Source organism: Corvus cornix, chromosome 3, assembly GCF_000738735.6.
Source record: "Corvus cornix cornix isolate S_Up_H32 chromosome 3, ASM73873v5, whole genome shotgun sequence".
NCBI classification, from domain to species: Eukaryota; Metazoa; Chordata; class Aves; order Passeriformes; family Corvidae; genus Corvus; species Corvus cornix.
The window spans coordinates 93210599-93226422 of record NC_047056.1 but is presented as its reverse complement, the minus strand read 5'-3'; the positions used below and the strand labels follow the sequence as shown (position 1 = coordinate 93226422).

The following is a 15824-nucleotide window of genomic DNA, read 5'->3' as shown; positions in this document are numbered from 1 at the left end:
GAACCATTAGACTAACTGTGTTCTTCTGTGTACTAAATTTTATTATGAATCTCTCAAAGGCCATAAAAGCTATTTATTTCTTCTGACCTAGAATAACTTGGCTTGCCAATCAAACTTCCGTGACTGTTCTTCTCAGACATAGTGTATAGAGGCTGTTTAGATCCCAGATATTAAGATTTGACAGATATGAGGGTCTCAGAAACTCAAGATCACCAGCCAAATGAGATACAGAAATGCTCTTCTAAGTATTTGTGGTTGTTTCCTCTCTTTGCTGTTCTACATTGGTGGCAAAACCACAACACTCATTACAAGTAAGTCTTTCTCAATGCTTCTGCTTTTTAATTAAACAGTACAATAGTTATTTCAACAGTAGAAAGAATGAAAATAAACTTAAATGTTGCTCTTTAAAAAATTAGGCTCTTTAAAGTCCTTTCATTATTTTGCAAAAAACCAAAAATAATATATTATAAAATTTATTCTAACTTCTTCCAGTAGTTCAACATGCAATCACTATGAACTTCCTTCTTGCTACAAGTGAAACAAAAGGTTCCACAACACACAGAAATTCAGTAATCCACCTTTAACATAATGAAATACCCACCATTCCCTATGTATTGCAATTGCAAAGCTGAAGGGAAGGAGAACATGAAAATATCAAAAAACCAAAAAAGATCTGATCAGCAATAGTACTGAGAGCTGTAATTTCCCTAGGGTTCTGCTAAGGAGACAAAGCTTTTTAATGCATTGAGAAATACACACTAAGTGATTTAGGTTATATATTCAAATCCCATGCTGTGAGAATTCACAGGCTTAAGGCCCAGCACTAGCTCCCTACAAGTATGGGTAGAAAATATTTCACAGTTCTCAGTGCGCATGCACTTTTCTTCCTAAAAATAATGTGTTCAGAGTACAATCCCAAGCTATATTAAGATTCTATCTCACAACCGTTTACTGCCTTCAGAAAATCAGTAGAAAAATTGAGAAAAAGCATTATTAATTTCATAATTCACTCTACAAAATTCATATTCTTTGCTTTCCCTTGAGATGAGGGGTTATCAAAAACTTATCCTTCATAAGATGCTAAGATCTCTAGAAAACTTCTTTTTTTTTATAGCATGCAAGCTTGATTGAATAAGCACAGCCATCACTCATCTCCCTTTATTTTAGATTGATATCTACAAAAAAGGTAAATACCTGGCAAAAAAAGTCTGCTACCTCAGTGTCCTTACCTATTCTGGTTAGCAGAAAAGGCAATTATTTTCACTTAAAAAAATCAGTCCTTGAACTGAACTGTGTTTAGTACCATACAGTAAAAAACACAGATTTAATCTTTAACCTGATCTGTTGTATTTAAATTTATATTAAAAGGGATTTGACTTAAGCTATGTAAGTTTGTGGGCACTCCTAATATGCAACACATTCACTAAGACAACTAGTATGGATTTGGCAAATGTTACTGTAACTATGGATTCCTTTTGCCTATTCTTCTTTTTTTTTTAAGAGTAAATTAAATTAATTTCACTATTAGAAAAGCAATGTTTTTTACTTATAAAACTTTTTTTCCTCAATCACAGTACATTAGGACATCCTAAAATGAGATCAATTAGAAGCAGTCTGAAAAAACCCATCTGCTTAAATGTGTAAAGATGTCAGGAACTTAGCTCCAACTGCTTTGCTTTGCAAATTCATTTCTAGAAATGACAAAAGTGGACAAATTAACTGTGTGAGCATCAATTGGACTAAAAATAAATTCTTTGCTTTCCATATATGGCATGATTCCTTTTGCCCATAATACGATTTTGAATGTGACGCCCATACCAAGCTCTCATATTTTGTTTCCCTCCCACATTTATATCCCATGATTAGCAGTTACGGAAGACACTGCATACTAAATTGAGTTGTGACAAAGAATATTTTGATTGGGTAGCCAGCAAGTCAAACAGAATTGGTATTTATGGAGTAATGCTGCATCTTTCTTTTCAATAAGGGCTTTATTTCAGAACTGTGAAATTTAACTGAAATCAGCCCATGGTTTCAAAACTGCATAACAAAGGTATATTCAGTAGCGTTACAGCCAGAAAACAAAACAGTGCTCAGTTCCATCAACAACAAATCAGGCTAAGGCTTGTATGGCATTTGATTTACTGAAAGGAAAACAACACTTCTACTAGGGAAGATTGGAGAAGGAAAAGAGAAACATTGAGTAGCGAAGAATTATTTTTTACATCGAGTTTCAGCAATTGTAGATAGTCTAAGAGGAAGAGAGAGTTACTGAGTAATATAATACTAAAAAGAGTAGGAAAGTCCAGAGACCGCCCATAAGAAAAGATAACTAAATATCAAGGGCAACAGATGTGGAACAAGAAAAGAAAAGTCAGCTATCAAAACCAACATATATCTTGTATGATAAAAAATAAAGCAGACAATAAAATTGCTCAATTGTAAACCACCAGCATTTTCTTTCAGAGTACAAGAGAAGAACAAGGAATAAACTGAAACATAATACTTTCTGAAGTTTGTAGATTATGGATATCTAATTGAGTGTACGATTTTCTATATGTTCTAAATGATGTTGAGCAAGTTATTTTGGCTGAATGAAGCTATGGTGATCAGAGAATTGCTAGATCTTCACAGTAGAAATGGCTAGCGCAATCTGCGGTCTCAGAGGCAACAGAGAGAGTTTCGGCTTTGTAAAGAAAAATAAACACATGCAAGACAATTAATTTTTAAAGAAGAAAAGTCCCATATCTGTAAAATGAAGAAAACGAAGTAGAAAACAGAATGTAAGTCAACAATAAATTCAATAGAGTGAGCTTAGCTGGTAGATCCTAATCGCTTAAAAATTGAACACGACAGTGTTACAACTTTCCACATTAGAAAACAAAAATCAATAAATCAATAAATCATAAGTACCTTTGAGAATAATTCATTTTTTCCAGCACTTCATTTTTTTTGAAGTGGATTATGTTATGGGGTTTTTTTAATGTTTTAAACCCATAAATTTTTTAACATACATATATATATGCATACACACACACACACACACGTAAATACATACACTACAATACTGTCTCTTTATAGGTAAAGGGTAATACATTAAAATGAACTGAATGAGTCATCTTTACAGAAGAAATTGCTTTGCTTCTCACTCATGGGAAGCATAAAACTGGATGAATGTCTATGCATTTGGTAATGCAAATACACCCATAACTACACTTTTTGTGAAACGAGATAAATACTAGTTATATTTTTTATTTGAAATTAGAGTGACTCAAATATCAGTTAAATTAACTGTATCTTTTTCTTGGTTCTGATTTTTCTATTCTACTATTATAACTATTAGACTAATAACTTAGCTATGAAATGTCCTATCAAATTATTACTATTGTTGAGAACTTAATATTTTTTCTGGGTTTTTTCTATAAGTACTTGGAAAATACTACTACAGGTTTCTGAAATTCGATGAACAACACTTTTTTGTAAATTTTCTTTTATTTTGAGAATACTACTAACACAATCTTCATCACTTAAAAGATATTTTATTATAAGGCTCATGTAATGAAAAAATGTAATATTTCATAATACATTGTTCTGGTTTTAAGTTAATTGCTTTTCCTACATTTACGTAATAGGATAAAATTTTACACTTTCATTGAGGTAGTCATGATCGTATGTTTGTTGTCAGCTGACAAGTTGCAAGTGGGAGAAGTAGAAAGCATGCAACTTATCAAAAAAGTAACTGATTTTAACAAGAGATGGTTAGAATGAACCAAAAACCAGAAGTTCCTATTGTATCATGCCCTCTTCATCACATTCTCATTTATTTCTGAACAGACCAATTAGTCCTACTGGACAAAGTAAGAAAGGGAAGAATAGAAGAAAAGAGCAATAAAACCATGCACTTGTTGAGTAAGCTACAACACTGCCTCTAGAAGAACATGTTATACAGTCTACAAACAATGTAAGATTTAACTACTAGTTTCAGCACAGAAAATGCTGTTAGTCAGGAAGACCCTGTTATAGCAAGGAAAAACACTCTAATTAGAACCAGAAAAAAGAGTACTGGAGAATATATCGAAAATATATCACATGACTTTGTATTTTACTTCTTTGTCATTTCTGTAACTTGCCAATCACAATCATTTTTGACTGCCCAGAGGAAAACTAATAGTAGGTAGGTATGATGTGAGGATATTCCATACTTATGAGACTATATGATAGAACAAAATTCTACAGACAACAGAGTCATGACTTCTCTGTGGGCATGCTTTATTAGCCTAATTCAGGTGTTCAGAATCTTCCTCTCTGTCCATTGACTCCATAGATATGATCTAACTATAAATGTATACATATGTGTGTATGCAAATAAGTGCTGTACTGGGCCTGGAAATTATAGAGTTCGCTGTCTTCATAGCAGCTCATATGGTGCTGTGTCTTAGGTTTGTGGCCAAAATAATACTGATAACACACTAGTGTTCTGGCTTTTGCTGAACAACATCGAGGTCATCTCTATCTCCCACTATGCTCTCCCAGTAAATAAATTGGGATTGTACAATAGGTTGGGTCAGGACACAACCAGGCAGATGACCTGAACTAACAAGAGATCTTCCATACCACATGAAGTTGTGCTCAGCAACAAAAGGGAAAAGAGGGGAACTAGGGACATTAGCCATATTTGGCTGTGCATCAATATGCCTGTGGGAGGTGGTGAGTAGCTGCCTTTAAATCATTTTGTTTTCTCTCTCTCTTCTTCACCTTATCCTTCACTTATTAAACAATGTTTTTTGTCTTGGCCCCGAAGCTTTCTTGCTTTTAGTATTCCTTTCCTCTTCCCCCATCCCACTGGAGTGGGCAGGAGGTGAGTGAGTAGTTGTGTGGTGTTTAACTGCCCACTGGTATTAAAGCACAACATATAACCAAGTTACCCAAATTAAGATCCTAGAATAAGGTGGCATGAATTCCCTCACAGATATCTGAGAATTAAACCAGCCATTAAATTTTGTTAAACTGTTCAGATCCTGCAATGGGGCTCAACAGTTGACAGCAAGACTATTTTAACAGTTCAAAAATATGCACAAACTAATGATGTTTTATTGTCACCAATGGGAAAACAAACAAATAAACAAACAAACAATGAAGACGATGAAAAAGCCAACAGTAAGAGACCAAAAGAAGTTCACATTTTTAAATACTGATTGTATGTGTTTGAAAATAGATATAGAATGTGTTATCTGGCATTTTTTCATTTCTGGGTAATTTTCACAGAAGTCTAGACTGCAAATACATAACATACGAATTATTAAACTTTTCATCTGCATATTTAAAATAACTTCTATCATTGTAATAAACATAAAAAGATTATATAAATGGGAAAACAAGGCAGTGAATATTAGTAGTAAGGTTCGGTAACAGTACAACTTAATGGGATGGGAAGGGTTATCAGCTATGTGACTTTTGGCAAATAACATCACCTTGTTTTCAGGCTTTTACATCAATAGAACAAAGATTCCAATTCAACACAATTTCAATTTTAAAAATTCCAACCTATTTATTGAACAATCCACAGATTTTAAAATGGTATATAGTATATGCCAAATATATCTTCTAAAATAATAATAAAAAACAATTAAAATTTTATTTTTCCTTTCTAACCATAAAGATCATTGTGCTAGTTTGTACTTACCTTGGTATGTCAACTTAAATCCTTGCCTGTTTTCTGAGTGATCACTATAAAAATGGACAAGTGTTTCATGAGTAGTACTTAGCAAGGGTGATGGGAGTTCCGTTCCACTAAACTGGCCGATCATAGAACTGGTGTGGTGAGGCCCATTCTGAATTTCAAGGAAATCATGATTTGCTTCAGTAGAGAAATTCAGAAACTGAATGTGTGCACCTGCAGCATTGAGAAAGAAAGAAAAATTTTATAACTCATGTTGCTTAATACTACAGCATGTAAATTAAAAAAAAATATACTAGTTGTTACAGGCACTATGCTTTTATTTTAGTCACTATTCAAAATGGGATGCTTAAGTTAAAGAAATAGCTGCAAATATTATAAGAGTTATAGTTTCCAATTTTTTTGGTTACCAATAAATATCATAACCACACATGAAGGGACAAATGAAAGTAAGCCATAAAGTCACAAAGTCAACACCAGGGATTTTTCATATTCCTAAACTAGTCAACATAAAGACTCAAGGGAGGGGCAAATCATAAATCCTGCTGTGCCATGGCATGGCTGGGACTCTGCCATCCCAAGTGCATCCCTGTAGCCGGGCCAAGGCCTCTCACAGAGGCTCAGGATCAGCTCAGCACCCAGGAAGGTTACTAACAGAGTGACATTTCAGAGGCGGAAGTTTACCTACCTAGTTCCAACTATCTACTCTACTTTGTTTGTCCTGCCCCTTGTCACCTATATTTGTCTCCTTTTCCCTCTAACTTGGGCCAGTGTGCCTTCAGAGCCATTTTACCCTGCATGCAGCCCTATAAGATGCACCGAACTACAGACTGTTTACAGGTGCTAACTCCAGAGAATTTACCACAAACCCTCTCTGGGAATCAAGTGCTTGAACAAGGCCTTTAAGCATTCAAAAAATGCTGAACAGTTGGAATTATAAACATAATCTCATGGGAAGAACTGTTTTGAAGTTCTGGCACTACTTCATGTGGACTAAGGACTTGAAATCCAGTCTTAAACCATGCCTATGTATCATATCAAAACAGAAGTGAGGGATGAATCCCTGGTTTGGAAGCCTAGTACCAAGTAACTTGCAACTGCACTTTTTGGGCCTAACATTGCTCTAGTAGACGGTGAAGAACCAGCTGTAATAGAATAAAACAGAGTTACTGAATGAGCCAACAAAGCAGTGTGAAATATTCAATGCCTTAACTCTGCTTGACATTCTTACTTAGCAGTAGAGACATATTCTTCATTCCAGGGGAGACCATTATAGACTAATTACCACGGTAATAGATTACCAGGGTAATTCACTCAGTCTTGTTTATAGCTGATTTCTTCATCTCTGTGGTTTAAGATTGAATCAATTGTATAAAAAAGAATTTTTTTTTCTACAAGAGGAATTAAATAAGATACCAAATAAACTGGGTTTTATAGAACACTTGTAAAAATATGGGCTATTTAGTTCTAGTACCTTCTCTGACCTATGAAAAATGGGAGGTATGAAATCAAGTATTTTGGCTGCTGAATAAGAACACTTAACACAATGCTATCAATAGAGAGGTACACACCAAACATATCAGAGTCACAATATCAGCCATCTCTGTATGATGTCGGATATGGTTAGTCTGACTTGAATGAAGTCACTAATTTTACAATACTCTCGGGATCTGAGATGGGGTAAGGACACCAAGCAGCCTGGAAACATCTTGACTTCAGTATCATGGCTAGTGATTTCCAACAGAGACTGGATGCCAACACCATAGAAATGATAAAGAATTGAGCAGCCACTTAACGTTATACCTAAATTGTGAAAGTTACAAGCAGATAATCAAATTTGGCATATTTATATAGAGCCCGAATAATTGTTTAGGTATTTAAATAAAAGTACTGTTATGAAATAGTCTCTGATGAGCCATGGAGTACCTTTAAAACTGAATCATTCTAATTTGATCCCTGAAAAGGAATTTCTATGTCCATTTGTATATATTCAGTATAGAAAGGCTTTGTGTTTTAAAAGTCAAAAAATAGGTTTAAAGGTAATTAAAAAAAAAAAAAACAAACCTACTTAAAGTAGTTTCAAACATGCTAATTTCAATTAGAGAACACACTGTATGTGTCCCCTCAAGCCTTAAGTCCAAGTTTATACAATTTGCAAATGTCAATTTGATATGTCAAAGAAAAATTTTTCTACACTAAACTATTTCTTACATAAAATTACATGGAATAAAACTGATAGCTACAGGAAATAAATCATTATCTGGTCAAACTATAATTATATTACTTCCTGCTCTAATCTCAACAGAACTTCCTCTCTCACTTGAAGGTACTGTGAATAAAGAAAATTCCAAGCTGAGCTAATTGTTTTTAGAAATGTTAATTAATTAACAGCTACCTGAGAAAATTTCAAAATCACAACAACTCACTTGAAAAAATACATTTTTTTATTTTAAAATATTTGGATTTTAGTAGTGTCTTCTTTTACATGACTGATGTATTTTCATGTAATGAAGAGAGCACTACATTTTGGGACACATTTAGCTCCCACAATTTTATTGTTAGACTTTGTTTAAGCACACAGTTGTTTCGATACAATAGAATGCAAGTATACAAGCAGCTTTTCAGTAGACAAGCTTATACTTTTAATTAAAATAATATCCAAGATGTTTCAGTAGGAGTACATTGTGAAAGATCACATCGATTGCAATTTTAAACCTCATATAAAGATATTATATGTGGATTATTTAACAAATACTTCGGGAAAAATATTGCTGTAGGGACTTGATGGTAAAAAATGTCTTTTGTAGTATTTTTGAAGACAATGATAGATCAGTGCTATGAATACCTTTTACCTGTTAAAACCCTTACTAAATAAAACTATTGTCTTTTCTACTTATAGAATTACCACCACCAGAGACTTTCAGAAAAGTGAGAAAAATAATAAAAAGATACAAGATGCTCTTGTGCAATTAATTCATGAAACATTTTCTACCTGAAAAAGCTTAAAGAAAAAGAGCAACTCTGAGAAATACAAAGGACTGTTTTTCAAAGGCAGTATTGCAATAACCTAAGTAGGATGACATTGCTTATCATTTTTGTTTCCTGCAAATGTAGCTGGGGAATATCAAAACTAGCAAAGGATGTTCTGTCTTGGTTCTCCTACATCTATAAGGATATCTAAGGCTACTAAGGCTATCCATAACTATGATGCATCAGTTTTACCAGGTGTTCACTGATAAAGGACACTATTCTAAACAGCAGCAAAGTATTTCTACATATTAACTTAGTGAAATACTATGAAAGTAGTACATCTCACTACAAAAATCCCTGTTATGAATGCAAATGGAGAAAATGAAAAATAAACGAATTTCCTCGGATAAGAATAGGGAATTTTGTAACAAGTTTTTAAAATTAATTTTCTTATTGAGCATTGGCATTGAATTTACAGTATGGGACATGAAGTTTCACAGCAAGAAAACTTATTCCTATTTCAGTTCTGATAATGATAGAAGACTGTGTTTTATACATGAACTTAGAGATCTCTTATTATCTATCATTACCTTTTCAACATAGTTATTACTTATTTGTGAAGATATTTTCTGTATGACAATAGTTTTAATGTAAACCTAGAAAGATTCTAAGTTGGCAACTGTAATCTAGGATTTGGAACACATTTTGAGAATGCTTTTAACCAAATTCATAGTTCTAGAAGTGAGGCTTTGTCTATTTTTATAGAACATAAATTACTGTTAAATCACTTGGAGAACAAAATTTACAAATTTAATTTAGAAGTCACATTATTTATTTCATCTGATATATCTTCATGCCACAGATTTCACTTGCTTTGAAATCAGTTTCTGAGACAGTGTGAGTTAATAAAAAGTTGCTTTGGCAAAGTCACATTTAAAAATTGACAACCAGTTTCATTTCAAAGATAGCAAATAATTATGTAAGGGTTCACAATACATTCACTGGATAAAATCTACTTCATATTGGAAACCATAATACTCATATATATATTTCAATCTGATGATTACAAATAATTGCTTTTCCAATATAAGTTTACTTACCATATCCAATAGGCAATAAAATTTTCCATGTACAATCTAAGTTGCTAGGGTAATTTCCAGGAAAACCTGGGCTCAGGATCACACCAGCCATGTTTGTCAGTGTTCCACCACATTTAGCTATTAAAAACAAAAAGAAAATCACTGTATCTTTTATTATTTCCTAATATTTGACATATGTTTAATTCAAAATGGGTTTTCCATTTTATTCCCGTGACCCAAAAGCAGTGAAATTTATCACAGTCAAAAAACTCGTCATGAAGGAGGAAAAAAAAGGATTTGATTGAGATCAAAATCTTTGTGTAAGGTGATATGTTCCCTGTAATATAACTACAAATGTGTAATTGCACATATAGACCAGGCAACCCATTGCCTCAGCTTGGCAGTTACTGTTAAAAATGTCGGGTGATATGTTGAGATATGTTTCACAATCAGAGGAAAAAATCTGAAATTAAACTGAATTATGATCCCAAATAATGATGCAACAGATCTATTACTCAATATAACCAAAATTACACTTGAATTTAAAAACAAAGAAGCAAACAGAAACCCCACCAGAGTTTTTGCTTCAATTCAGAAAGAGGATAGACTTGCTGCATAACAGAAGTATTCTTTGCTTTCAATTGGTATGCTTCTATTCAGCAAATTCATATGTCTGGAAATTGAAAACCCATTTGCATCACTTAGGATGACATAAAGCTAAGCTGTAAATACTTGAAGCAACCTGCAAAAAAGTGGCTGAGCTTACACATATGCTAGGACAGTAATATGAAGTAAGAATAACTTCAAGAAATCAAATTAGAATGCTGTAATTTATATTTATTATTTGAGGAATCATTACTTTAAGGCCTGTGAGTCTGCATTCCAGGCATTACATTGATACATGATCTGATAACACAATTGTAACATTGTGTTACTCTCTGTTGTAATAATTGTACTGATTTTGGCTTGCATTCTATAGAAATCAACATTTTAAGTGTTAGAGATGAGAGAAAAGGGAGGATCATATTTTAAGGGTTTGTTTTTTCTCTTAGGGGTATTTTAGCTCCCGGGATATCATAATTCAATGAGTTTAATGTTTGCAAAAAGGAACTATATTTAGTATGCAAGGTGAAACATAAGGGTGAAACAAAAAGAAAAGAAACAACAAAAGTTCCCAAAGCCCAAAACACCCCTCCTTGAATAAGTTTTCCATTTCTAAAACTGATTTGAAGGAAATGCACTGCTTTCATATCAATCAGAAGTGATTGCTTCTGTAGAAGTTGACAATACAAAATAATATATGGGCTCAACTTGACAAGGAATCTCTAAAACCATTTCACATTAGTGCTGTTCAATATCATCCCAATATTTTGAATTCCTCTTAGATATGAAACTAGTAGGAACAGCTTTTGCTGATTGAATATTAAAATTAAAAGCATTCACTGAATAATGTATTTCAAAGCTGAAGTGACAGAACATTATGATGGACCTGTGCTTCTCACCCCTCAATTCCTGCTTTTTCTTGAAATAAGCATACCAAAATACAGCAGAATCTTGACTGTCTTAAATTTTATCTAATTAAGAAACAATACTACAGAAGATTATTTTCTACACACAGAAAACTCAGATCCGTTTGGCTAAGTTCTAAATGTACTTAAAAGGAAAATGCTTTTTAGCTTTACTTTTAACTCAGCATCATTTAACAGCTTTCTCAGATGAAAAGAGCCAGCCTTTTCTGGATCCCTAGAACTCCTTTTCATTCCACCACCCCTGAAGGCTTGGCTTCAGAGCTGCTCTTCACTACCGCTTCTTTAGGAAATCTCCTAGGTGCCCTGCATGACCTGCCTGGGTCCTAGGTTTTCCAAGCTGAGCATGCTGCAAAAGGAATCTGTTAATGTCCTCTCCTTTATAAAGAAGATTCAGCCTGATTCAAAGCAGAGTATTCAGGACAAGCTAAACAATGGTTAACATATGGGTTTCCTCCTTTGCTCACTCTCACGATATTTTTTTTTAAATAGCATTTCACTATATATAGACAAAAAAAATCTTTTTTTTTTTTCCATATTTCATAGATACAAATGGAAACTCAAAAAAGTTTTGAATGAAGCAGAATTAAGTTGAGGAACAATAGACATGACAAGGTCAGGAGTTTCTTGTGACTGATGGTCAGAACACTGAAAACAAGTTTCCATACCAATGCAGAGAGGAGATGGATAGTTCCAGCGTCGAACTGTTCCTGGCATACATGAAATATGAGAACGGCCCTGTTTGGAAAGGGCAAAAAATCAGATTACAGATATTTATTTATGGGACTTTTCTGAAAAACAGAGCTACAGAGGACCTCCTGGATAATCTAATCAGCGAACTACATAATAATTACTTGAATGAAACTCTATTTTCAAATAGTTCAGGTTTCATGTTCTTATTCTTCTATTGCATAAATATTCTCAAACACCTTTCTTCTGGTAACTTGAAAACCTCTTAAATGTATGGTTATAAGACAGAAGCAGTTAACTGTGTGCATTCATATAGTCTAATTAGTTCACTCCCTGTTTCAATTCCAATGTATTCCATCTGTCGTGATAGAGGGGAAACCCAGACGCTCAATATGAGTGATCAGCAGGAATCCGATTTATTGATCGTACCAGAACTCCTTATATACTAACAATAATAAGCTTTATGCATATTCGTAACGGCGCATTCTAAGTGCTTCACGTCGACTAAGCTGATCCTAAAACCCCTCCTTAGTACCCCTTTCGTGGTCAGCAAATCTGTCTTTTTCCCTGGCCTTCTAACCACAGATGTCCATTGTTTTGCTGCCAAAACCTAACCTTGCTGGCTCTGCAAATAAACCCATAGTTCAGCAGTAAGACTCAATGGTGGTTCAGTTACTGAGCAAGATACATGGAATATTCTGTAACTTCAGTTGCTACACAGGATGTGTGGTGCATTGTCTTATGAGACCTTGCTCAGCTAGCTGCAAGGGTCTATGTGCCCGTTCTCACGCAGCCAGCTTCTCAGATCAGTAAGCTGCAAAGAATCTGTATATCCTGAATCTATATGTCCCTTTTCACGTAACCAATCTCTCACAATTCCCCCGTTTATATTAGTTTGAGCAAGCAAAACTCCCTGAGTTAGTTGATCTACACGTTTGGCTAAACAAGAAAATATAATGCGTGCTCCAAGCAATAGCAAAAGTATGATGCCGACCCATCTAAGACCTTCTTTTATGAGACTTACGGCCCAAACTCCAAGTCCTCCAAAGGTCCCTTGAAACCATCTATCGAAAGGACTGTCCTGACCAGTGAGCTTTTTGGTATGTTCAGTGAACCATTGAAGCTGAGAGTGGTCAGCAGGAATCCGATTTATTGATCGTACCAGAACTCCTTATATACTAACAATAATAAGCTTTATGCATATTCGTAACGGCGCATTCTAAGTGCTTCACGTCGATTAAGCTGATTCTAAACCCCTCCTTAGACCCCCTTTCGTGGTCAGCAAACCTGTCTTTTTCCCTGGCCTTCTAACCACAGATGTCCATTGTTTTGCTGCCAAAACCTAACCTTGCTGGCTCTGCAAATAAACCCATAGTTCAGCAGTAAGACTCAATGGTGGTTCAGTTACTGAGCAAGATACATGGAATATTCTGTAACTTCAGGTGTTACACAGGATGTGTGGTGCATTGTCTTATGAGACCTTGCTCAGCTAGCTGCAAGGGCCTATGTGCCCGTTCTCACGTAGCCAGCTTCTCAGATCAGTAAGCTGCAAAGAATCTGTATATCCTGAATCTATATGTCCCTTTTCATGTAACCAATCTCTCACATCCATCCACAGTGCAAGCATGGTGGTTGATTTTTAGGCTGCAATCCGGAGTAAATCAACCATTGCTCTGCGTGAGTAGTACAGACACAGAGAGGAATTTGGTCCACATCTACTTGCTACAGATATTCAATGTGGACCATGCCAAGACTGTCATCAACAAATAGCAGCAGGCCTTGACCTCTCACATGGCCTCACAACATGACTCACTGCATACATGCAACATCTTGGCAGACAGCTGTAGGAATACAAGTGCCTCTTTATTTAGCTGTCGAGAATAATTTAATCTGCCTATTTTTAAGAAAAATCACAAGAACCAAGCAGACTCATGTGATGGCAGGAATTAAGACATGGCTATAACTTGCAAAGTCTAATCCCACATACTTCAGGGTGACTGCCTAGGGCCAAAATGCTCCCATCTTCATTTTTCCTAGGAACAGTTCAAACTGAAAACAGTAGCACAAAAAGTCTTTTTTTGCCAATTCTGTCCTTTGAGGTACTCAGGTTATGTATTCTGCTGCTGAAATGCAAAAGCTGAATAAACTGGCAAGAGTGAGAGCAACTGATATAAAGATTGAGACACGGGACTGAGAACAAGGTTTATTTTCTGCTTTAATCATTTGGATATACAAACTGGAGCAAGTCACTTAACATCCCTAGTTTATTTTTATGGAGTATATTAGAAGTCTAAAATTTAGTAAGCCAGCATATCTTATCAATATAATATGAAGATTTATTTAAATATTATTTTTCCATAGCAATCATAATCTCATAAAAATAAGAAAAAGAATGAATAGATAAACTGCAATAAAAAAAAATCCATTTGATGACATTTCTTTCACATCATTTGGAATGTTTACACACAACCTTGAATAAAGTTCATATAGAATTGCATGGGATAAAACTACTTTAATTAATCATTTAGTAAAGTATATTTAGGCAATCATCTTCTGAACGCCAAACTGAAATACATCCAGAAAATTACTTGGAAGGAAAAAAAAGGATCAGTTTTCACTAAAATAATGAAAAATGAATTAGACTTTTTCTTCTAAAAACAATACAAATTGATAATTCAATAAAAATATTTTCCTTAAAAGCAACCTTTTTAAAGGAAAAAATGTGCATGCACCTACTGTGTCATCTTAGTTACTTGAAAAATGGATGAGGTTTTGAATAATATAATTAATGCAATATTCCCTGTTTTACACCCTCTTTCACTCCCTCTTTCTAGTCTTCCATGATTGCACTCTTTTAGTTTATTCTCTTTTCCTAGTTTTCTGTGATTGCATGTCTCTGATGTGAGTCAAGGGGGAAGCCATAATTTAACTACCCCAGTCAGGAAAAACGTAAAATAGCCATAAAAGATCTTTTGAAAAATAAAATTAAATGATTCCTCTAGCTTCAAGCCTCTTTCCAACAAGAGCACGCTCTGATTTCAGTCTTTTAAAGTTCCCTCCTGTGGAGAGACACTTAATCCTACAGCTAGCAATTACCTTTCTTATGCATCTCCAGGTAGCAGTTTGAGCTCTATGACTTTTCTGGTAAGTCTCAATTATAAACTAATCCACACCTGATTGTTATCGCTAGCTGTGAATATGTTCTCTAAAGACTGAGGATAAATTCACAGCTAGAATGAAAAAAAAAAAAGATTCTGAAAAGTTATGCTGGTCTGTATTTGTTGAATAGCAAACATACTGTGACTCTTAGAACCTTATTTTCATTACTATTTCTTTTTAATTTGGACCCATTTTACTTGTCCTGTCTATATATATAGCATGAGTAACATGCTATATATATAGATAGATATGTATGCACTTTCTTACAGCAGAGTCCATACAGCATAGCAATTCTCATCAATATTTTGAAAAGGTTCAAACTCTTTTCTATTGAATTTGGATATTGAAGGTCTTCTGTTTTACACTTTGAACGAGCTCATGAAACTAGTTTTTATATATGTCAGCTTCCACAGCCAGTGTTAGATTTTTAGATGTATGGAAAAAGAGGTTTATGGTTGGAATATATACAGTTAAGGAACAATATGCTGTGAAATTTTAAGAAAGTATTTAATGATAGAATCCCTGTAATTATATAAAAAAAGTGCAGTTAGTCATATTAAAGGGCTACAGATAAGACCTGCATATAGACAAAAGACATTATACGGTTTTGTGATAGTGATATACGTAGTGCATTGAAATTTAGCATTAATACAGATGAGAGGTTTTTTTGTGTGCAGATCTCTTCTTCACAAATGAATCATTATGTTATACTAATACTGTATT

At 34.3% G+C, this 15824-nt stretch overlaps 1 protein-coding gene across 1 annotated transcript in view; it reads right to left on the bottom strand.

The window, feature by feature from the left end:
• The window catches only part of CSMD1 (CUB and Sushi multiple domains 1), a 1117781-nt gene that overhangs the window by 121650 nt on the left and 980307 nt on the right, over positions 1 to 15824 (bottom strand). The window contains exons 39-41 of the mRNA XM_039568608.1: positions 11921 to 11990; positions 9748 to 9864; positions 5684 to 5893 (exon numbers count right to left, since the gene is read on the bottom strand). Coding sequence (XP_039424542.1) covers positions 5684 to 5893; positions 9748 to 9864; positions 11921 to 11990 — 397 coding nt within the window. The remainder of the gene's footprint in view (positions 1 to 5683; positions 5894 to 9747; positions 9865 to 11920; positions 11991 to 15824) is intronic.